The sequence below is a fragment of the Rosa chinensis genome, chromosome 7 (assembly GCF_002994745.2).
Source record: "Rosa chinensis cultivar Old Blush chromosome 7, RchiOBHm-V2, whole genome shotgun sequence".
Taxonomy (NCBI): domain Eukaryota; kingdom Viridiplantae; phylum Streptophyta; class Magnoliopsida; order Rosales; family Rosaceae; genus Rosa; species Rosa chinensis.
This window is the reverse complement of record NC_037094.1, coordinates 50,310,211-50,335,134: the sequence shown is the minus strand read 5'-3', so window position 1 is coordinate 50,335,134 and position 24,924 is coordinate 50,310,211. Positions and strand designations below refer to the sequence as shown.

Below are 24,924 nucleotides of genomic sequence, written 5' to 3'. Positions count from 1 at the left end.
AATAATGACTTGGCCAATAACCTCAAGACTGTAACATGGCTTGTGATTTGAGGTTAACAGTGACATGGCCAATGACTTGAGATTAACAGTGACATGGCCAGTGACTTGAGATTAACAGTGACATGGCCAGTATCTTGAGGTTAACAGTGACATGGCCAGTATCTTGAGGTTAACAATGACTTGGCAAGTGACTTGAGGTTAACAGTGACTTGTCTATCAGTGACGTTGACTGTTACATGATCAGTGAAATGGTCAGTGACCTCACTAACTAGAAGCATGGGCTGGCTAGTGACTTGATCAGTTACATTCAATGTGACTTGGCCAGTAACTTGGTCAATGAATTGTGTATAATAGTAACATGGTCAGTGATTTGAGGTTAACAGTGACTTGGCCAGTAACTTGGTCAATGAAATGTGTATAACAGTAACATGATCAGTGATTTGGGAAGGGATATGTCAACAATGAAATATGCTCATGCGTGTTTATAAAGAGGACAAGTTCCGGATTTGCAATTGTAGCAGTTTATGTCATGTTAATCCGAATTTCAGATGAAAGATCTTGGGAAAACACGGTTTTGCCTCGGACTAGAACTCGAGCACCGTAGTGATGGGATTATGATCCATCAGTTAGCATATACTCAAAAATTATTAAGGCGCTTTAATGAAGATAAAGCAAAGCCTATGAGTACTCCCATAATCGGTTGTAGTCTTAAGCCTGAAAAAGATCTATTTCGTCCAAGAGATGAGGACGAAGACTTATTAGAGGCTGAAGTGCCCTATCTAAGTGCAATAGGTGCATTATTGTACTTAGCTCAATGCACAAGACCGGACATCTCATTCGCAGTGAACTTGTTAGCTCGACACAGTTCTACGTCAACACACCGCCATTGGATTGGCATAAAGACAATCTTTCGATACTTGAGAGGTACGATTGATATGGGCTTGTTCTATCCCTACAGAGAGAAAAGAAATAACGGAAGTGTGGGATCGGACTCCACAAGGCATAATGCCACCTTCCGTGCTCCTCCTCCCTTCCATCAAGACAACAATGTCTTGATAGGTTTTGCTGATGCAGGGTATCTCTCTGACCCTCACAAAGGTCGCTCTCAAACGGGTTATATCTTTACCATGGGAAGCACTGCGATATCTTGGAGGTCTACAAAGCAAACCCTTATTGCTACTTCCTCAAATCATGCAGAGATAATCGCTCTACATGAAGCCGTGCGAGAATGCATATGGCTAAGGTCTATAGTTAGACACATTCGAGGAACTTGTGGTTTGAAGTCTACCGCAGATGAACCTATATTTATGAAGATAATGCAGCTTGTATTGAGCAAATGAAGTTAGGTTTCATCAAGGGCAACAACACCAAGCATATATCGCCTAAGTTCTTTTACAATCAGCAACAACAAACACTTCTAAATATTGAAGTGAATCAAATCCGTTCAGAGGATAATGTAGCGGACTTGTTTACCAAGTCGTTACCTAAATCCACCTTTGAGAAACATGTGAAGAGCATCGGATTAAGAAAGTTATCCAAACTCCCATAATTGTAGAAATCAGGGGGAGATCTTAACATGAAGGGAAGGTATGATGTCTACATGTTCGATCTTGAAGAGTGAAGGACATGTTGTGCTCTTTTTGCCCTTCGACTAGGGTTATTTTTGACAGACTCGTAATGTATGCAATTGACAGACTCGTATTGTATGCGATTGACATACTTGTAATGTGCGATTGATTAGTATAGCTATTATGTATTGCCTTTTGTATACATGATGTAACCCTATATAAACCTCATGGTGAGATGAATACAATAAAATTATCCAATTCTCTATAACACAATATGATTTTTCCAAAAAATGCAAAACGCTATTATTTTATTTTCCTTTTGTGATGCATATATACAAAATTCAATGAAATTTCGTTGTACATATGGCAATATGATTAAGGGAAGGCCTGCTCACCTAAGAGACAGTTTTAAAGGGACTGTGAGAGATAAGTGAATCTGACGGCTGAAAATAAATACACAATTTTAAGTTGTTATAATTTCTGTTTTTATATTTAATACATGTGGTTGAGATGCATTTGTCTCTCACAGTCCCTTAAAATTGTCCCTCAAGTGAGCAAATCTGTGATTAAGGGTGTGTGTATGTATATATAGGACTTCCCAAAAAAAATAAAACCTAGATTACTTTTTTCTTCCCAATACTTGCAAGAAAAGGATTCCTGGGTTGGTCTAGCTAGGGTTACCTATAACCTAGCTATAACCTAGCTATATAAATGCAAGGGTCATTCTAAATGTACCCAACAAATCTCTTAACACATCCAGCAACTAATTTATTTTAAGTATTCTTATATATTTCTAGCTAACTTCGCCATAATATCCTCATCCATGTACCCAGCAAATTTGGGTGTTGTTCAGAAAAACACAACCAACTCATTTATTAACAGCAATCTCACAATCGTGCTCTCCAAGGTGAGTTGGTAGGGCGAGTGGTTTAGTGAATTTGTCATCGATTACTGCGACCCTTTCTTTGATCTATCGTTTTTTGTTGGGTGACAATTCTTATTGGTAGAAGGAAACTATTCAAGTACGATCGTGGATATTAATTTATGAAACTTTACATGTTTAAGATGTTGTGTGTACTGCTGAGTTTGCAATGTTAATATTATTTCTGTTTGCTGTTCAAAACCTTTGTTATCCATTTCCCATAACACATGAACTCTGGCCTTTACTCATAAGAGGAGTGTAAGACCATATTCACAAGCTTTCTTTATGAATATGGAGTATAATCATGTCGCGTTTTAGTATGTGTTGAATACTAGACCCAAATCACTAAATGAAGTTGTCGTGCAAAGTGGGTTTGCTTCAGTTGGGTACATAGATCTGAAATAATTTTCTTTGCTGATACTGAAGGTGAGGGCATTTTGGGGAAGGTAATTGCTATATATTGCTGGGTGTATTAAAAGATTTGCTGGGTACATTTAGAAAGACTCAAACGCAATAGTACCCTTCACCTTCCTTTTTCATATCATTCATTTTGTTTCATTAACCTAAACACCCCGTGGCTTCTCCAATAGTCTTCTTGTTCTCATTTGTTCATTGTTGATCTAATTAAGGATGTCAAGTTCAGTCGTGAGAGAGAGGCAATATATTTGTAGTTGCGCATATCAAGATTTCGAAGCTCTTGAAGACGATCCAAAGAGGTTTGATTGATGAAGAAGATGATGAGGAGCCACCAAGTTTGGAATTGGAAGAATATAGGCGCCTTCATGTAGAAGTGATCAGAGACGTTGGTCTGTCACGTCTCAAGCTATCATCTCCAAGATCTAGAAGTGAACTCAAAGAGCACTTAATTCATATTCTTTCCACAAAACTCCATGTCCCAGAAGAAGAGCATCAAACTATCATGGGAAAAATGCACCAACAGTCCCTCAACTATTGTGCACCGGCCAGTTTGATACCCCAACTCTCAATGGTATCAATGTGATACCTGAACCCATATTTCTCTATCAACGACATACTTCCGTCAGATTTCGCTGACGGATCCGTTAGATGGGTGACGTGGCAAGCACGTGGGCCCCAAAAAAAAGGCAAATGACTTAAATGACCCCAGACTCTACCAGACCTTGATTTCCCACCATTTTCCACAGGGAATGACCACAATTCCCTCCAAATTTGTATTATACCACACAAATTTCCATCAAATGAAAATATAATTTAATGGGGAGAATTAGTAAGCATTGAAAACACATGTAATGAGCAGAAATCTGACCAAACTTCCCATTCAATTATAACATCATGTCTTACAAAGGAGAAATTAAAATAGAGCGAAATAAAAATGTTCCATGATGCATAATTTGTCCAGCAGCACTTAATACGCAACCTCAACTAAAACTGAAACAAAAGAGTTGACAGTGCTGCAACCAAAATACTCCAAAAATCAGAAATGTAAAGAAGTTCAAAGTCCTGCCCATTCAGAGGAAGCTTGACTTTGTTGCATAGGCTGGGATGACTTCTTATATGCACCTCTTGCAGCAGGATTTTGACTACTTTGAGTAGGAGGTTGCTGCACACGTTGTGAAGCTGAGGCACTTGCATTGACAGTAGAAGTACCACCAGCAGTTTCCTTCATCTTCTTCCAAGTCTTTCTTGACCTTATGATTTGGTCCTTCAAGTTAGAACACCCCTTTGGAAAAGATGCTCTCTTGGGCTACCAAAAATCAAAGACAAAGAAACAGGACAATCACCAAAAATGCCATTTCAATATCAGGAAATGCAGAAACAAGTAAAGCATTTTGGGAAGTGAAATTACAAGTTCAAGAACATAATCTCAAGTTCAATAAAGCACACATACATTGTGCAATTTAAAATTCTACAAAGCATAATCAGTTCAACTTGTGTCATACCTTGTTGTTGGTTCTCTTCCTTTTGTTACTAGGATTTGCTCCATTAGATGAACCCTCTCCCTGTTGAAATTTACAAGAAACTGTTAGTGCACATACACAAAGTAAATGGAAGTTTGCTCCATAAAAAACCTCATTATTAAGGACTTACAGTTGCTGCTGCCTTAGCTGCCTTTGTGATTGGACAACCTAACTTGTTGTGTCCTTGTTGGCCACATACTCTACAAGACATTTTTATACCAGTCTTAGGCAACTTCCCTTCTTTAGGTGCAGGTGGGGCTGTGGTCTGATTCCTCTCTCCTGGTTCCTTCACCCTTTTCATCTTAGGCCGACCAGGTTGCTGCTTGAAAAGTGGAGGTGCAATGGGGTAATCAACAGGTTCCCAATCCTCTTGGCCAGCAATAGGGTAGATTATGGGGTTGTAGGCCTCCATATAGGTTGAGGGCATAAGATAGTCATGACAATATAATGCAACTTCCTGTTTCTTGAATCTTAATGCACAGACGGCATGAACACAGGGTATCCCACTCAGCTGCCACCTCTTACAGGTGCAAGTATGAAGGCCCAGATCTACAGCATGCTTGCTGCCATGCTCTCCACAGCCAGTGATCTGGAATATGAACTCCCCAGCTCTATGTGCTCTGTATTCAGTTGCTCTCTGACCAATCTTGTCAATGATCTTCTTGATTCTTGGTCCAACCAAATCCTTCCACCTTTCACAAGCCACTCTTCTATTTGATTGCCTCACCATCATATCCATTCTAATCTTTTCTAACATTGTTAGGATAGGCTTATCTCTAGCTGGCAGAATGGCTGCATTGAAAGACTCGCAGAGGTTGTTGAGCAGTAGGTCACACCTAGACTCATCTTTGAAGTAAGCCCTAGACCATTGTGCTGGATTCTTGTCCTGAAACCAAGACCAAGCTCCCTCACTTAGCTCCCTCAGATCAGCCATATGCTTGTTGAACCACACTACAGTGCTTGATCTTGCTGCATTCCAAACCAATTGTTTTAGCCCCTCCCCCGGATGCTTGGCCTTGAAATTGTTATACAGATGCCTAACACAGTGTCTGTGTTCAGCATTTGGAAACCAACCTGCATATATACAAGTCTATATTAAACCAGCAACAAAGGGCAACACTTCTAAATCCCAAAATCGAAAATCATATAAACAAAGTAAATTCCAAATTAAACAAGCATTACCTGCAATTGCATTTCCCAGCCCTTTTTGCTTATCTGTGATGAATGTGTAGCTGCTATCCCTTTCTATCTTCATATCGCACTTCAGTAGGTAAAGAAACCAGGACCATGTTTCTTGGTTCTCAGCCTCAGCAATGGCATATGCAATTGGGAACATCCCATTGTTTGCATCTATGCCAACTGCTGCCAATAGCTGTCCAGGATGGTGCCCTTTTATGTGACACCCATCCAAACCAATTATAGGCCTGCAGCCATTCATCCACCCATTCTTGCATGCTGCAAAACAAATGTACATCCTCTGAAATCTCCTTATGTCACCATCCATACAAGTCTTGATCTCCACAGTTGAACCCGGATTACTTCTTAATAATTCCTTCCTGTAAGCAGCAAGGTTGTTGTACTGATCTATGTAGTGGCCTTCATTCATTCTTTTTGCTTTTCTCTTTGCTCTTGTTATGGTTTGAACACCCACATCCAGCTTGTATTTCTTCTCTATATGATTGTGGATCCCAGCCCTTGACCAGTTCTCATCCACCAACAGATCGGCTTGTACCTCTTGGGCTATTCTGTTGTAATTCAAGAAGTGGCTTGTTTCCACAGGAGAACAGGTATGCTTGTTGTTTAAGGTCCTGATGATCAAGGTTGGACCCTCACCCTTTGAAGTACTTGCATACAATCTGAATGGGCAGTCCCATTGGCAGTTGACCTCAATTTTATGCTTTGAATTCTTCTCAAACCACAAACCCAATTGGTTTCTGATTGCACACTCCCTAACAGCCTCCTTAAGTTGCTCTGAGTTTGGGAAAGCTAACCCCAACCTGAATTTGGGATTTCTCAAATCCACAGACCTGATCCAAGGTCTGATCTTCACTCCCTTGTTAATCTTTTTTGGAAGTGAATTCCCATCCTCATCTTCCTCTGTTTCACTGCCCTCTATACTCTCAAGATCATCAGAATCTCCATGGTCATCTGAACAGTAGCCTCCATACCCCATGTCATCAAATTCCTCAACAACCCTTGGCTGTGTGACATTTTCTTCAAAGTCTGCATCATCAAACTCATCATGCTCCAAATCATAATCTGAATCAACATAGAAATCAGATCCTGAATCCGTCTCATCATCCTCAACTACCCTGTCCTCTGTTCTTGCATTGTTGCTGCTCCCTTTCCTTCTTGTGTTATACCTTGGATCTTTTGGTTTCTTCCCCCTCTTGTCAACCTTTGTAGCCTGAACTGGTTTTTTTCCCTTATCAGATACAGCAGCCTCCTTGCTTTTCCCTTTCTTGCTTTGCTGTGACTGTTGTAATCTCTCCCTCAACTCTTCTGCCAATTTCTCCCTAACAGCAACAGCATCCCTTGCCCTTTTCTCTGCAGCCTCTTGTTCTCTCTTCTCTGCCTCCTCCCTAGCCAATTGCTCGGCAGCCTCCCTTTCTCTCAATCTCTGAGCCTCCTCTTGTTCCTCAACAGTAGCATGCCTTTCTCTTAACTCGGCTGCCTCTCTTTCAGCCTTCTCCCAAGCTTCTTTTTCAGCCTTCTCAGCAGCCTCTCTTTCTCTCCTTTCTATATCCTCAAGCTTCTTGTTTAAAGTAGCTGTGGCAGAGGCAGGCCAACTTCTTTTGGCACAATGCTTTACCCTTTTAGGTTTAGTAGTGGCCTTTCCGAAGTTACCCTTATGCCCCTCAGTTCCACCACTTTTCCTCCTCTGTCCCTCCTGCCCTATACTTGCTTGGGACCCCAACACATCTGGCAGAATATCAGAAAGACCTGCAAATGTGCTTTGACTTGGTCTAACCCCAACATTTACTCCACCTTCTTCTCTTCCCACATTTAAGCCCTCACCCACCCTTGTTTCACCGTCCCTTGTTTCACCCTCATTACCATCTGAACCACCCTCATCTTCAAGATCAATTATCTCGGGAACACTGGTCCCCACAGTAGCTCTAGAAGGTGATCTATTTAACTGGCTACCAAGCAAGTTGGCTGCTTCAAACATTCTTTCTTTCTCTGCTGCTGTGCACTTATTGAGTGGATTTTCCCAATCAGGATCATCGGGCTTCAGATCATCCAACTCAGCCTCTCTCTTCTGCCTAGGACCACCTCCAGTTATGTACACTGAAATCTGCCTTTTATTCAGAGGAATGAGCTTCACCATTTCTATAGCATCTGCATCATTCTTGATTGGAATAAACCCTTCATTGCTTGATGTCCGAGGTAGCTTGAAATGGTATGAGATGGGCTTCTCCCTGTACCCCAACGCATAGGCAATATTGTTCATCTCCACCCATGAAATTAACTCGGGATCTAGCCCATCTAAGTAGATCTTCCCTCCCATCTTGTTAAACCTTGCCACCTTATACTTCTTTGTCCCATCTAATTGCTTGTCAAAATACCCACCATGAAAGATTTCCATGGTGTACAAATGCTCCGGAACTGCAAAAACAACAGAATATGAACCTATCCATCAATAACAACCTCAATACGAGACAATAACGTCCTAAGCTTTTAGGAACCCTCATTGATAATGTACGATACCTAATACGACTCGTATTCAAACTTTGCCCAAATCGATTTTTCTGGATTGGGAATAGAACATTTAAAAACCCTAATTTGAAATTAAGCATCGATCAATCACTAAGAACAAAACCATTATAAAACCCAGAATGCACAAATCTATTTCCATATTACTCTTTCTTTAATCAAGCAGCACTACCAAACCGATTTTTATATGTTTGTCGCTTTTGGCCTTGACAGATTCGATGAAACCCAGAATTTTTTAACAACTCCTTTCGTTTTTATAAGTGTGACCATGCTTGTTTGTCGGCATCTAACTCATTTCCCCTAAACCCTAAACATCAGATAAGAATATAGGATTGAGTAGAATCCAAAACTTACTTTCTGGGGGTGGTCCAGACTCCCGAAAGATCCTCCACATCTTCGCCATCTCTCTACTGTCAGAGATTCGGTTTAGTCCGTGTTCTGCTCCGCTCAGACTCCCAGTCAGATTTTCGAATCTTTTGGAGATAAAAGGTGAAATTTTGGATGGATAAGAGTTTGGGTCTCACTTCGACAAGCTTTTTCGAAGAGAACTGTGTGAGAATGGAGGGAAACTCGGGCTTTTGATCGTTTAGGGTTGCAATTTGGGTAAAAAGACGTGTTTGGCCTTTTTTTGGGGCCCACGTGCTTGCCACGTCACCCATCTAACGGATCCGTCAGCGAAATCTGACGGAAGTATGTCGTTGATAGAGAAATATGGGTTCAGGTATCACATTGATACCATTGAGAGTTGGGGTATCAAACTGGCCGGTGCACAATAGTTGAGGGACTGTTGGTGCATTTTTCCCAACTATCATTGACCAGATCTTTCAAGAGGTTGATAAGGATTGCCAGCGTTTTCCCCTCCGCCCATTGCGGCCCCTTAAAGTGGCTGTAGACAATGTGACTGTGCGGTTGAGTTTGCGCCCTCCTCCTCCTCCTCCTCCTCCGGTTGATTTTGATGTCATACTTCAGATGCTAGACTCAGATGATGGCACCGAATTGTTATCCTTGATTACTGATTATGAGGAGGAGGGTTTGGAGAAAGTGGGACCTGATAGCTTGGAAGCTAAGAAACAAGAATCATGTCCTAGTTGTATGGATGACTTTGAGGAAAAGGAGGATGCAACCCCAATTGCTCGCTTGCCCTGCTTACATGTTTTTCATAGACATTGCATTCTTGGCTGGCTTCACAGAAATCCCTTATGTCCCTTGTGCCGATGCCCTCCGCGTAAAAAGAGAAAGCTGGAGGAAATATTGTCATCTTCAACTCCAATTGGTCCCTCATCAAATATTCCAAGGCTTAGCTAGCTGATCAGAGATCAGAATTAATGTACAAATATTCAATAAAGACTACTGGAATGTCATCTTGAGCAAGGATGTGGCAGCTGATCCCAATTGAAACTCGGGTATTATGGCTTCCAACTTGTTCTTCCGGACGGGGCAATATACAGTTTGGACTAATTAACAAGTCTGCTAACATAAACAGGAAGCAAAAGGCACTTATGCCCCTGGCCAACCAAGGAGCCAAGGAAGCAGGATGTCTATAGTTAAGACGTTTTGAGGTCTTGGGCAACTTGAGGAAGGCCGGTTAAGGAGGTTTCGGCCATTTCAGAATCTCCGACTGGTCGTATGCTTGAGGATCTCTTACTGGCCATAGTGTGCCTTTCACTTCCAAAAGAGAAATCTTTCAACATGGGAATGAGCTAATTGTTGAGGGAATTCTGAGACTTGTTTTGTTGCGGAGGACTGTGGTTTATATATAGGTTTTGGGTACGTAGTAGGCATCAACTTTCAACTTTCAAGGCCCATAACAGCGTCACTCTGATCCTCTTTCCTTTTTCTTGGGAAAATTATAAAAATGTATTTATCATTTATTTTTCATGTAATTATTCAACTCTTAGGCCTTGTTTGGGATTGCTTCGCTTTTAAAAAAATCAGTTTTTATTCAAAATTTTAGATTTTATTGTGTTTGGTAAATAAATAAAAAGCAGTTTTAATTAAAAGTTATAGGTCACTGGCAATAGATTTTAGAAGCAACCTAGAGGTTGCTTTTAGAAGCTGTTGTGGATCAAAACACACTCTACAGTTGTTTTATGTACTGACAGCACTTTTAAAAGTACTATTTACCAAACACGAAACTGTTTTAATTCACAGCTAATTATTCTTACAACACAGCAACAACAATTTTTTTTTAAAAGTCACAGCAATCCCAAACTAACCCTTATACTTTAAGGACAAAGCCATAATTTTCTTCCATTTGGTGGCTATTTCATCACTCAAGAACAAGAAGTTTGTTACTACTAATCTACTATATAGCGATTAGCGATGGCTCCATTCGGACATCTCCTCTCAAATAATGTTAATTTTTTACTAATAACTACATTAACTCAATTTGGTAGCCATGCAATCACATCAACTACCTCGGTAGGAAGAAAGACTTGATAGGACCGATGGTACCAAACTTCATATTTAACAATCACAGGAAGTTACCAACTAGGCCGGTTGTACGGTTGTACCTACCATAACCCAATCCGGTCAAGTAACTCACTGTGCGTGACCCACCTTGATCCACCAAGTTCATCCTCTGGAACCTAGTATCAAAGATTCTCAACCGAGGGCTCATATCGGCCACTCCTCTGACAGGTTGGCAGGTGCTTTCTTCCACAAATGCATGTGTGCGCTAGCCTTGCGCGTGTTATATTTGAACCGATGAAGGGAATATCCCCCTTGTGCTCAATGACATGTCCTATCCGAGGACTCCACATCAAGTAAAGGGTATTTGCGGCCTCAAAGTAAACTCCTATATATACGGCCTTCTTTTACCATGGGGCTACGTCAACCTTCTCTCACTACATCCACTTTTACATTCTCATCACTTCGTGACTAATTTTAGTGTCAGACAGTTATCGGTTAGTACACACGGACCCTCCCTTGATTGCTTTTATCTATCTTAAAGATATTGAAGTGGATTCAATCGAACTTCTATAAATCTCATCGAGAATTCCATAAACATTAAACAAAGTCCATAATACTCATGTATCCAGAACCGGCCATTAGGTCTAGTGATATTAGTGATTTTGTTTAGGTGGAAGGTTCTAAGAACGACTCCAATGTTTTTAGTTGTAATTTATTCAGTTATTTCATACTGTTATCGTTTTTACTGCAAAAAAAAAAGGTCCATTTTACTCCTCTCGTGGGTGTTGTGGTGTTATTTAGTCATTTTTCAATGGATGGCATCTTTGATTGGGTGGAGTCCTTATGAACCCAAAACGCTTCTACATAGCCAAAAAGTCTTGATAACCCTAAAGTAATTTACACTGGAAAACTGGGACCTAGGCTCCATTTGGTTCGCGAGTAAGAGGCAACTTTGGTGATATATATATATATATATATATATATATATAGCTGCCACTTGGGCTTAATTGTTTTACCTGTCCATTGCATTCTCTTGAATGTTGATCCTGTTTAAGATGTTCTTGCTTCAATCTCTTTCATGTTTGCGAGTAGCTAAAGAAATTGTACGTTCTTGCTCTAGACAGATAGACTCATTATTAATTAGATGTATCATCATCATCATCATTACAAATGATCACATAATAAACAGAAGAAGAATGCTATATATGTAGTTATTACGTTGTTTTACATTCTCGGTCCAATTTCAATCCGAGTCACTCTGCTTTAAAGAAGAAGATTCAGTTGCCAAGAGCGCAAGAAATCTAAACTGACCCTTTCATGGGATATATACACGAAAGGATAGGATAGAGGTGGTCGCCACTGGAAGAAGGGGAAAGGAAAATTGATGAGAAAACCTTGGAACTAGTTTGATCTGATGTCATGGGGCGAGATTTGTATGGTTTTAAGAGAAATTTTGGTAATCCGTTTTTATTGTGGACTCAAACTAAGACTAATCCTCCTAGAAGTTGCCCAAAAAAATGAAAAAGGAGAAGTTTGTATCCTGATTCATGTCTACCTCTATCTGTACTGTATATTTGAAGAGTTAATTGTCTTTTTTAATATTATTTTTATTTCAAAGTGAATAAATCTATAATTACAACTAGACCGCAATCATACTTCTTAGTAAGTGATCATAATCTCAATGAAAACTGAATGAATTGTCAGTGATCCAACTAAAGAGATGAATCGAGCAACTAGCCGAGCCAAATTGACATAAAAGAAAGTTATAGTAATAACCGAGACAAGTCGCCACACTAGTGAATTTTGGGTGGTCTCATTAATAGTCTCAAAGGCTCGACTCCCTTGCATTGATAATCAAAGTATTTGTAAGGGAAATCAACCTCTTTTCTCAAAACTGTCAACGAATTTCATTCTAAATTTTTTTTCGAGAATCAAACGTCTTCACATATGCAATCAGATGGAAATTGTTGAATGAGTATTTCCCTATGGCAAATGCTCTTCGCCTAAATGCTTCTTTTTTGAGTAGTTATGTTGAGGTTGTCTTAGGGCTCTTCTTTGGTAACCTCTGTTTTCTTTGTTCGCTCATTGGAGAAAAACTATATCACCTGAAACACAACCTTTCTGTTTTGTCAAATGATCGAAATATGCATTCAGCCCAAGGGCAAAGAGAAAACACAAACCCCAAGCCAAAGAAACTGGCAAGGGAAATAGGGCCCTTTGGTCAGTAGCACAACCTAAAGGAGACCAACATGAAACTAAGAGCAAAACCAACAGACAAGTGAAGTAAACAAAAATGATAAGAAAAGACTTGCAATGAGACAAGTAGTTTTGAGGTTTATCTGTAATGATCACTAATAAGGTTATGTTCCCTTCGCAAATTGCACATATTCTTCACAGTTGTTAAAAACTATGTTTGTAGTCAGGGACTCAGGGTAGTCATTTATTTACTTCAAGTAATGATCAGAAATACAAGGCTAAGTTCAATTCGCATACTGCACATATTCCTCACTGTTAAAACTATTTTTGGAAGGCAGCAGGGTAGTCGATCATCTAGTTACTTCAAGTGTACTGTTTGCTCAAGCTTCTTGATATTCAAGTTACCTTTTCAACGCTTAATGGATTTATGGACTAGTTAGATGCTCTCAAATGAGGGCGTATTTAATAGTTCTGCTTTTAAATAAAACATAATTTTGGGAGGCTTTCATTGCCTCTTATTGCATAAAATGGCTTATTTTGAGGTTTTGCACCAAGGAGCAAGGAATACCATACTGTGCAATTTTTTGTTTTCTTCTTTTCTGTGTGCGCCTCCTTCAGCCTTCCTAGTTATGCAAAGGTAAATTTCAGAGTGGAATCACCACAAGTCAAAACAAATACATGATACCTCTGCTGTAAGCCTTTCAGAAACTAAGAACCTTAATCCCTATACATGCTTAAACATCGATCTGTACATTTTCATATTCAATCAAAAGTCTAGTATGGGTATGATCTGTCTCTTGCTTCCTTTAACCATTTTTTCTAATTACATTAAAATTGAATGCTTCACCTAAAAGGCTAAAAATAAAAAGGACCTAGAAAATGAATGCTTCCACTTTTGTCCCAAATATAAAAAAAAAAAAAAAAAGGGAAAGAAAAAGGAATGCTTCGCCTAAACACAATTTGGCAGAACTAGAAACTTGATATAAACTCAATTCAATATGGTAACTCCCAAAAATTCCCAATCAATGTATTCATACCAGTGTAACAAGATAAGGTACAACATTCTTACTATCTTCTAACATATTATTCAATATACTCTGACAATCTAACAACATACTTGCCTGGTCTGTCCTATTCACATCAATACAGCTCACTCATCAAATCACTTCAGTGCCACATTTCCTCTAGCTTCCAGTTTAGATCATTCGTTAACCTCTGTTGTTTGACAGCAGCGTTTAGTTGCTTCAGATACTGCTTAAAATCACCATACAAACTGTGGGGGTTGGGATATTTTACATCTCCTTCCAAGTGACGATTCAGTGCTACAAGATTTGTAATAGCTTGTGAGAATTTGGAAAGTATGTTCTTCATGTGTGCAGTATACCCCAAATCAACCAAGAAATCGGTGGGTTTAGCAGGAGACTTGTAGAAAATCTTTGTTCCCAAGTAAAAGTAAAATTTCTTTGGGTGCTTTCCCCTTCTGTTTTCTGCACCCTGCAACAGACCCTGCACCAGCATTTCCAGCTTTTCAGTGACAGCATTGGACCCCAGTCTGCTCCTCAACTCATGCGCATAAAGTTCAAATTTTCCAGCAGATCCTCTGATTCCCATAAGACGCATGAAGTGCTTGCAGAATACTTGAAACGTTTGGAATCCTAGCTCCTGATACATTGTGATTGTAATGGGCTGTCCTACGTCCTCCTCTGCATTACCAATTTGGCTCCACACTTGCTTTATCCACATTCAGCTTCAAAGTCCTCAGCCCTTTTTTACACTCAAGAAGCCTAGATGGATCAATCAGGCTTTCTTGATGTACAGAACCTTCAAGGTACAGAATGGCATTATAAAATGCATACAGAAGATGAGTAACAAGCTGATCAAGTTGTGCACCCAGAGCTTCTTCATCAGTTGAAGAACTTGCTGTGGTCCTTTGTTGCAGAATCGCTTCAGTATATGCCAAGATCATTACAGGCTTGATCTTTTCGGCAACCCAACCCTTGAGTAAAGATACAAGCTTTAAAATTTTATTCACCATCCGCTTTGATTCTGCAAGAATCAAGAAGCAGCTGATCAACCCCTGAGTCAACTCACTCCCAAATCTGCAAAACTCAACCTCCACTGCTATAGTTGCTTCCCATTTCTCCATTTCGTCAATCCAATCAAGAAGTGCTCTGCTTTCTTCTACTTCTACTTCTGCTTCGTTTCTTTTCTTTTTGCCCAGAGAAGCAGGCCTCATCCTCAATGCCCGACCCCTTTCATCTTCTTTCTTCCTCGAAATGCTTTCTTCTTCTACTTGGCTTCTTCCCTTTTGACCCAGAAAAGCAAGCCTCATCTTCAATGCCCGACCCATTTCACCTTCATCATTCTCTGACATGCTTCTTCTTGAACGTCCAGAATTGAACACCTCTTTTACTTTTCTTTCTACTATTTTAATTTTCAAGAAGAAAGAAACGAAAGCAGAACGATATCGGAAGAGAACGGCGAAAGAAAACTTAGAGAAAGAGGAATGTACAAGTAGAACTGAAAATAGAACGGAGGAGAACGTCGGTGTTTCTTGGGACTCCGACTTTTAATTTCTAAAATCGGTAAATAGTAGGAAAATTGGTTCGCCCTCTTTGTAGTTTTTTTATTTCCGAATGTTTTCCCCTTATAAAACGCACGAGTTTCCCGAATGGAATTTTTGTTTTTATTTATTTATTATTTCTTTTGTGGAAAATTTATTTTACAAAATTGTATTAAAGTAAACAAAACACATAAACTTAATGTCTCCATAAGAATAAGCCAATTGATCTCTTCAAATCCTAATTGACATGATTCGGGGTTCCATCGACGTCACAAGGTCTCGATTCTAGTTCAATATACTAGGAGATTATCTCTATCTAGTTCATAATCTCCGCTATTGGTTTTGCTGCCTGTTTATTTAGTGGATTGATGAATACTACACTTTATGTGTTTTTATCAATACGCCATAATAGCTGAGCAGTTCGACTTGTGCTAGGGCAAGTATAGTAACGATCAGTTAACTGATTTCTTCTTTAAAGCAGTCCATAGTTGTTTAATTCACAATTTTTAAGATCTTGTTTAGTCTTGTTGCTTGAATTTACATAGTTATTTTAAAATTGCCCTCAACATTTCTTGTAATGTAACAAGCTATTGGTCCAGTACACCTTTTAGTCGACTATTCTACATTATAAGAGTATTAGATTATATATGTAGTATAACCAATATACAAAAGATCGAGAGACATATGATTTTAATTTTCCGAACTCACTCAGCTATTTATTGACCAAAATATTTAAATTTTGTTTTTTTCTTCTTAAAAGGCCATAATGTGCATTTTAAAACCCTAACATCCCATGATCAAATCGATTCGAACTCAACCTACATGCCATCTTCAGTTCTAACGAAGCACTTTATTATTATTATTATTATTGTTATTACTACTACTACTACTATTATTATTATTATTTATTAGGACAATGGGGGCCGATTGGCCAAAGGCCCGAAGCCGACTAGGTAATAGCTAACTTCTCTAGGCCTTACAAGGTCGTCAATATGATCAAGAATAGCTTGGACAATGAAGCTTGGGATTATACTTCTCGGTGGTAGTCTGTTTCCTTTCTTGTTTTGTATTTCTCTCGCCCATGTGGAAAAACGAAGCTTGGGATATATAGATGGAATTCTACATGATCCCCACTCTAGATTAGTGCTTCTCTTTGCCAACCCAGAGGCAACTATATTCCTTTCCCGGTGAATTATTGAACAATTAGAGAAACAGGTCATGAAATTTACAGTGATTTCAGATACAGTTACTATAGAAAAAACGAAATAGATACAGAATTTGCATTAAAGTACTACTGTAGAGCTCAGGTGGCTAACCCAACCAACCTTGTTTCTGTTGTGCGCCCATCAATCCATTATACAAGACCATTAAAACCACTTCTGATTATCTAACACATAACTGAATCACAATGGAGCTAATAGGATAATTAGATCAGGTGCCTCTAATCACTCAAAATCAGAACTCGAGAAAGGATAATTATCAAAACTAGCTTCAGCTTCCACAAAAGGAGCAATGTCAACATTCTTCATAACTAGCATCAGTTTCCTCATTCCAGCATGAGTTCTGTTAATAGAATAGTACATTTAGGTCAGCATAGTGTTGTTAACATGTCAATGACAGAAGGCAATAAGGATATACAAGTGTCAATGACAGAAGGCAATAAGGATACACAAGTTTAGGTAATCTTACATCATATTTGGTCCTTTAGTAATGAGGATATCCTCATAAGGGGCATTTGTTTTACGTTTACAAAATGACGAGTAGCAAGGACTGCAGATGACAGAACATAAGCACAACTCAAGTATCTTAGGTGTAATTAAAAATAAGCGAATAACATAAGCTCAAGAAAGTATGATTCCTACCACAAGTTTGATAGAAAAGCATAGCCGCTCCTCTTCGATTCATTCCAGTTGGGTTGTTCAGGGACTCTACTTGAGAACAAGGACATCATGCAATCAGATCAAAGGCTACTTATTCACCAGACAATCTAACAGAGGTGTGAGACAAACATACATTCGATGTTTCGAATTGCATCAGTCACTTTTCCAGTGGCCGATTGATGACAGGTTGCTGTGTCTTGTTCAGTCCAGTTTCTATCAATAGTTCTGCAAGTAATTTACCTTGCTCAGGTCGTGGGCCATTTCCAGATAAAGTAAAATAATCCTTAAACATAACATATCACCATAAGAACACAAACATAGATATATCAAACAGAGGCCAATGTTTTGGATACTTGCTTGATGAAGAAGATGCCATTGTTCGATGTTAATAACTTGATCTTCTGCCCTTCTCCAATACTCTATAATGGGGAAGTATATTGCTTGTGTGTGTTGTGCAGGCAGGGACCATGTTATTTATATAGGAGACAATGCTTAAGGTTCCTTTCCCATTGAGGAATCCTAATTGCATATGGTTAGTCTCCAATCTGCAAACATTATGCTTATGTGAATATTACTTCACATGTTAATTAGATCTGTAATATAATCCCGTTAGTAGTCAATGTACAAACTTCAATTCTTGTTCTTAAGTAGACTATACATGCATATGCATATACTTGATGAATTCTGTGTTATATGTAACTCCAAATAAAATCTTACAGATAACCTTGATAACTCGAAGTTTGGATCCGGGTGATGACACCCATTATCCTCTGACACTTGTTCAAGTCCATTGTTGCTATTTATAGATGAATAATTAATGCCTTTTCCTGATGGATCTGTGACCATCAATACTCCAATCACAAGTACACTGAAGGAAAAAAAAAAAAAAAAGTTCTTAGAACTAGAATTGACTTCTGAACTGTTTTTGTTAACTCCCTTTCCAGATGAGCTCAGGACGGATATTCTTTCATCTCCTGGAACCAAAAAATTAGTTAGGGTATTACTATACTTATTTGAAACATAAATGCTTCAACAACTAGACAAGTGAGAGAGGAGAGGTGTAGAAATTATATCTGTACTAGAATTTTTTTGGTGTTGCCAGGTTGGTATCAGCTCCTCTCATGCCATTAAGATTGACTCTCAGTTCATCCATGAGTTCAGGTGGTACATCATTGTTAACTAAATTTGTCCGCATCTGTTCTGTGGGAGTTGCAAATGACTGGGACTCTGGGAACCACCTCCACTACGAAAATCTTCAATAGGCTTCAAATTTAACATAGGGTAAAAAATACAAACAGTACCCAAACTATGGTCGACTCCGAATTTCTGTACCCAAGTTTCTAAAACTATCACTTTGGTACCTGAAGTTCGGACCCCGACCCAACTTTAGTACCTAGAACACCGTTGGCTGTTACGGAGTTAGTCAACTGTCAAACTTTGAGGGGTATTCTCGTCCTTTCACCAGATTTCTTCTTCTTCCTCAAACTCTCTTCATTTTCTTCTTCCTCCCAACTCTCCCATCATCTTGGGCACGGGTGGGCTGCGCAGGCGCAGGGCGCTGGGTGGGCTGCACAAGCGTGGGACGCGGGTACATATGTTGGGTCGGGCTAGATAACCTGGGTACCATTGTGATAGTTTTTGAAAATTTGGGTACAGAAATTCAGAGTCGGTCATAGGTTGGGTACTATTTGTATTTTTTTTCCCTGGAGGTAAAGACAGAGGGTCAGTTTTACCCCTAACAAAATGCCACGTGGCATGATAGTTAACGCCGTCCATGACGGCAGGTACGAATGTTGGGTCGGGTGGGATATTTGGGGTACCATTGTGATAGTTTCGGAAGATTGGGTATTGAAATTCGGAGTGGCCCATAAGTTGGGTACTGTTTGTAATTTTTTCCCTTTAACATAATGTAATTTGTCGGACATAAACTCAGTTACAATTAATTTCTTGACAAATAAGAAAACTAAAAGTAGCTGTACGTATTGACTTGAATATCTCACCAGGTCTTGAATTAGTTCATGCATGACTGCAAAACATGTTAATATATAAAATTCATCAAAAACTTACATGTATGTCGACACACACATATAGGACTTCCCAAAGACAATAAAACCTAGATTAATTTTTTTTCTTCCCAATACTTGCAAGAAAAGGATTCCTAGGTCTCTAGCTAGGTTACCCTAGCTATATAAACGCAATAGCACCCTTCACCTTCCTCTTTCATATCATTCTTTTTGTTTCATTAACCTAAACACCCCCCGCGGATTCTCCAATAGTCTTCTTGTCTTCATTTTTCATTGTTGATCTAATTAAGGATGTCAAGTTCAGTTGTGAGAGAGAGGCAATATATTTGTAGCTGCGCATATCAAGATTTCGAAGCCAACCCTGACCTCCTAGGCGAGTTGCCCTACAACCCTCCAGACCTGGTTCCAATCGTGTTCAAGCTCTTGAAGACGGTCCGAAGCGGTTTGATTGATGATGAAGATGATGAGGAGCCACCAAGTTTGGAATTGGAAGAATATAGGCTCCTTCATGTAGAAGTGATCAGGGACGTTGGTCTGTCGCGTCTCAAGCTATCATCTCCAAGATCTAGAAGTGAACTCAAAGAGCGCTTCATTCATATTCTTTCCACAAAACTCCATGTCCCAGAAGAAGAGCATCAAACTATCATTGACCAGATCTTTCAAGAGGTTGATAAGGATTGCCGGCGTTTTCCTCTCCGCCCATTGCGGCCCCTTAAAGTGGCTGTAGACAATGTGACTGTGCGGTTGCGATTGCGCCCACCTCCTCCTCCTCCTCCTCCTCCTCCGGTTGATTTTGATGTTTTCCTTCAGATGCTAGACTCAGACGACGGCAACGAATTGTTATCCTTGATTACTGATTATGAGGAGGAGGGTTTGGAGAAAGTGGGACCTGATAGCTTGGAAGCTAAGAAACAAGAATCATGTCCTATTTGTATGGATGACTTTGAGGAAAAGGAGGATGCAGCCCCAATTGCTCGCTTGCCCTGCTTACATGTTTTTCATAGACATTGCATTCTTTGCTGGCTTCACAGAAATCCCTTGTGTCCCTTGTGCCGATGCCCTCTGCGTAAAAAGAGAAAGCTAGAGGAAATATTGTCATCTTCAACTCCAATTGGTCCCTCATCAAATATTCCAAGGCTTAGCTAGCTGATCAGAGATCAGAATAAAATGTACATATATGTATTCAACAAAGACTACTGTATTTTATTTATGCTTGAAATTGCAAAAGAATTGCAGTTCATAATCATTTCTTTCCAGTACTACAATTAAGAATTCTTTTTCTTTTTCCATTGGTGTAGTCTGATTGATGGGGTATCTTTTCCTCATGATTCAATAGCTTTCAATATAGAGATTCAAGATTCAAGATTCAAATTGCAGCAAACAAATCATTATTACTAAAAATTTAATAAATCCAAAGTATTGGTTGCAATTCTGTATCCTTAGCTTTATAAAATGGTGATATCTGAAAGCTAATCCTTGTAGCCAATCTTAGAATTATAATGATGGATTTTCTTCTTTGTAACGTGATCCATCGAAGTATGTAGAGGCAAAATGAAAGCGTGGTTTTTAAGTTATATAGTGATCTACAAGTGTCCGTGGAGTTGAATATAACTTAAAAACCACACTTTAGGTTTGCCAAAGACGATGCCAATAGTGGGGTCGACCTTAGGGGACTGCAGTCATTCAAGGTTTGTAGGGTTTAACCATAGCCAAGTTAATGTTCAAGGCCCCTTCACCACATCAAGCTAGAAAACTGATCGAGTCTCCATCACTTCGCAATTCTCATCCTCACACCACACACCATATATACCACAGGTGAGAATTACTATAACACAATTTCTTAGTGTCATAGGAGTAAGAAACAGTAATGTTAAGCCCAAACAACGTCACCGACCGAGGAGCCCTCCTTAGTTCCAATATTTTCTTGGTCCTCTTGGACACCATGGCATCGTTGCAATGCCTTACCATTCCAAGTTTAAAATCGATACCCTTTTAGGTTCCATTGTTTAAGAAGAAGTCCGCTAACCGCTCTGTTGCGACAAGTACCAGGTAATTGTTCCCATACCCATTGAAGACGACCGAGGCCTGGAGGTCCTGGTAGTTGATTCCGAGCTCTGTGTTGGGGTTTATGGCGACGAGTGTAACTTCCCACCCCACGGCGGTTAAATCAGAGGTCATCTCGAGCAAGGATATGCCAGCTGATTCCAATTTGAACTCGGACTTGTTCCTTAGGCCAAATCAACAGGATGGCTGCTCTATCTATGCGCTTTTGAGGGTCTTGGGCCACTTGAGGACCGCCGGTTAAGGATGTTTCGGCCATTTCAATATCTCCAACCGGCCGTATGCTTGAGGATCTCTGACCGGCCATGGGAGGATTGTATATGCTGCTTTTTGTTTTTCTTCCTAGTGAGAAATCTTTTAACCCTATGCAGGCGGTTCCATGTTACATAATAACAAATGCGATTAAGGTGGGGTGGTCTAATGATCCTTTGAGAAGTTGTGTTCTAATTTATGTCCACCTCTATCTATGATCCGGATCGATCTCTACTAACCTAATAATCACCTCTTCTTTGTAATCTTTGTTATTTTTGTTCGCTCATCGGGGAAAAAAAAACAAGCAAAAAAACAACTATATCCCCAGAAGCACAACCTTTCTGTTACACAAACCCCAAACCAGAGAAACTAGCAAGGGAAATAGGGCCCTTTGGTCAGGAGCACAACCTAAAGGAGACCAAACATGAAACTTACAGCAAAACCAACAAGGAAAAGTAAACAAAAATGATGAGAAAAGACTTGGAATGAAACAAGTAGCTTTGAGGTTTGTCTGATGATCACAGATCAGGTTATGTTGACTTCGCATACCGCACATATTCTTCACTGTTAAAACTATTTTTGTAGTCAAGGCAGTCATCTAGTTACAAGTGTACTGTTTGCTCAAGCTTCTTGATATTCAAGATACCTCTTCAACGCCTATTGTCTCTGCAAAGCATATAAATCTTATAAGTTTAAAGGGCTCCCTTCCTCAAAGAGCATCACAAAAGAAATAAGTACAATATAAATGGTGGCAAAGACGGTTGCCACAAATGCCTTATTTAGTAGGTAGATTGAAACTCATCACGGTTGCGAAATAGGAGTAGAAAATAATTTAAAGCATAACATAACATCAAGTCCCATAAAAAATCAATTACCAAACTCAAAAAGCAGAACATATAAATATTGCTACTGAGTACTGACAGTCAATAACAAATGGTGTTACTTGTTAAGGATATAGGACTGGAAAGTAAAAACAATCCTAATTTAGGATTGGAACCCGATGACACTCCTTATCAAGAACTCAAGACTATGGGATTGAAGTTTGGTAACAATCCTGATACCGGATTGAGAGGCAATTGTGGTCCAAGACTAGACGATATGCAGGCCTCTGCTCACATCAGTGCCAAAGCACAACCTTGTGCTCCAAGACATAAGATTCCATCTGACTGGAGCAGTGGAGCAGACCAGCACAAAGCAAGACAAGGAGGAGCCTTTGAATTGTACTAAGCTCACAATCACCATACACGTATTTACCTTGAATTGTATAGGCCAAATGCCAAAAGGGTCAATATAAGTTGATGTAAATGTAACATTGAACTTAGAGGAGAAATACACAAGAAATTCTCTCAAACACTCTCATGTTCTTTACATTCTATCATGGTATCAGAGCATAAGCCTCACGGCATCTCTGAATCCTTCTCCTCAGCTCAATTTCAATTTCTACTCTGTTAAATTTCTTCTTCAGCTCTCAAGCTAAGATATTTCTGTTTTCACTTCAGTTTTTCATTCTCAATTCCCTTCTATCCCTTCATATCTTTTCCAGCACCACCATGGCAGAAGAACCATGTCCCAATTCGCCATCAAATCACACCAACCCCTTCCCCTTTATTTGTTCAACTTCCTCCAGCAATTACAGCTCAACTTCTCAACCCCACAGTCACACCTGAAGAAATAGATTCTCTAACAGCTCTAGGCTACCACAGTCACCCCAAATACACTTGATACACACATAAGGGGAATCTAAGTAATCACATCTGAGAAAGTAATTATCTCTGTATACTTCAAAGCCTATCTCCAGCTTTCTATATCTCTCATCACTACCTCTAATCCACCCAGTGCAAACCATAAGCCACTAATTCAAATTATTTGATTGAAACAACAAACTGCCCTCGTTAAATCGAAAGCTACTGACAATCAACAAATAACACATCCATAACTTAAAATGCAAACAAATCAAACATGCAAAATAGTGAAATACAAACTTTCTTACCTTAAACACTGACGAGTACAAACTCAATCATGTGGCGAACAGCCTTGGAAAGCAGTGATACACTGACAAGTATCCAAAAGCTTGCAAACCACCTGCCCTTGTCTGTTTTGGGAGAAATATCTCCACAGCCCATGAAGAAAGAAAAGAAATCCCTGGAGCTGATACCCTCTAGGAGCTGTAACACGAAAGCACCTACGATAAGACAAGCGATGAGCGCACGAGTTGTCCTGCGGACTTTGATTCCTACCTCTCGAGAATTGGATTTGAGAGTCAGTTTGAAGACTCCTAACTTGAAGAGGATGACCGACCCGGTTAAGAAATACACACCCAACATGCTGAGCTAGAAAGATAGAGGCTGAAAGGCTCGTGGAAATTGAATTCGTGCGGAGAAATCAATCAAGGATCTTGAATCAACCCGAAAGGGCTAAAAAAGAGAGGGAGGAGAAAGGGAGAACTCGGCCAACGGGCCAAGGGTTTTGGCAGATTAAAAGCCCAATATTTATTTTGAGTTATTGGTAATTTGCTATATTTTTTTATGGATAATTAAATTCCAAATTTTTCTTTGGAAAATTTTAAATACAATCATTCAATTATTTAATGCACACCCTTTACATTTTTTTGTGTCATTTTTGAGAAATTCTTGCATATGGGCACCCGCACCACGTGGCGGTGCGGCTCTCCAATCAGAAGAAAGAAATTTTTCTCTCTTTTCTGAAACTACCCCTGATTTTTAATGTGAAATACCCAAAATACTCCCCTGCTTGGGCACTGATTGGGCCGCCGCATTGCCACGTGGTGCAAGTGCCATACGGAAGTCTCTCTCGTCATTTTTTCATCAAAATTTCATTAGAAATTTTATATACTCACCCTCAATTACTTAATTCACATATTATAATTTGATATTTTACTTTAAATTTTCTAAGCAAATCAAATTACCAAAAAAAAAAATTATGCATGAGAACACTTCCAAGCGTCGCCGGACGACATGAAGGTTTGGATTTACTCGTCGAAGAGAGAGATTTACAATGGTGGTGGAGGTGAGTCGCGGGTGCTTAGAAACCAATGGTGGAGGAGAGAGATTTCCATATTTACTTTCTCTCTCCTCAAACTTTGTCTATCATATAGAAACCCAGAAGCAAAAGTTGTTTCACAATCTCTCCTCTAGGGTAGTTAATTTTACTTTTCTCAAAACTCCACTAGAAATTGGCTGAAGCTATGCTACCACTTTTTTCAATTTGAACAGTGGTTACTGAAGCCACTGCAAATTAGGGAGTTCTTTCTATTTAATTCGAAGTTTCGAATGAAGCCAGATATGTCTGCTGCTCAGCCATTATACAAACACAATGCGGAAGGATAAGGCATGTATCTCTTCCCGTCTTTGTTCAGTCGCCTGCAAAGTTTC

At 39.5% G+C, this 24,924-nt stretch overlaps 2 protein-coding genes and 1 long non-coding RNA gene across 3 annotated transcripts; 1 reads left to right on the top strand and 2 right to left on the bottom strand.

The window, feature by feature from the left end:
- Positions 1 to 4,117: 4,117 nt before the first annotated feature.
- On the bottom strand, positions 4,118 to 5,172 carry LOC121050469. The gene is made up of 2 exons (XM_040510493.1): positions 4,410 to 5,172; positions 4,118 to 4,213 (listed from the first exon to the last, which is right to left on the bottom strand). The coding sequence occupies exon 1, from the start codon at positions 5,164 to 5,166 to the stop codon at positions 4,546 to 4,548; it is 621 nt and encodes a 206-aa protein (XP_040366427.1). The 5' UTR covers positions 5,167 to 5,172; the 3' UTR covers positions 4,118 to 4,213; positions 4,410 to 4,545.
- Positions 5,173 to 19,426: 14,254 nt separating this feature from the next.
- On the top strand, positions 19,427 to 20,475 carry LOC121050341. The gene has a single exon (XM_040510010.1). The coding sequence runs from the start codon at positions 19,511 to 19,513 to the stop codon at positions 20,363 to 20,365; it is 855 nt and encodes a 284-aa protein (XP_040365944.1). The 5' UTR covers positions 19,427 to 19,510; the 3' UTR covers positions 20,366 to 20,475.
- A 1,434-nt stretch (positions 20,476 to 21,909) lies between these two features.
- LOC112179869 lies at positions 21,910 to 23,981 on the bottom strand. Its single transcript, XR_002927940.2, has 2 exons — positions 23,523 to 23,981; positions 21,910 to 22,198 (listed from the first exon to the last, which is right to left on the bottom strand). It is a non-coding gene; the product is annotated as an uncharacterized LOC112179869 (long non-coding RNA).
- Positions 23,982 to 24,924: the final 943 nt, after the last annotated feature.

Coding starts and splice junctions, on each gene's coding strand:
- LOC121050469 (XM_040510493.1), bottom strand. CDS start 5,166: ATGGATATGATGGTGAGGCAATCAAATAGAAGAGTGGCTTGTGAAAGG.
- LOC121050341 (XM_040510010.1), top strand. CDS start 19,511: ATGTCAAGTTCAGTTGTGAGAGAGAGGCAATATATTTGTAGCTGCGCA.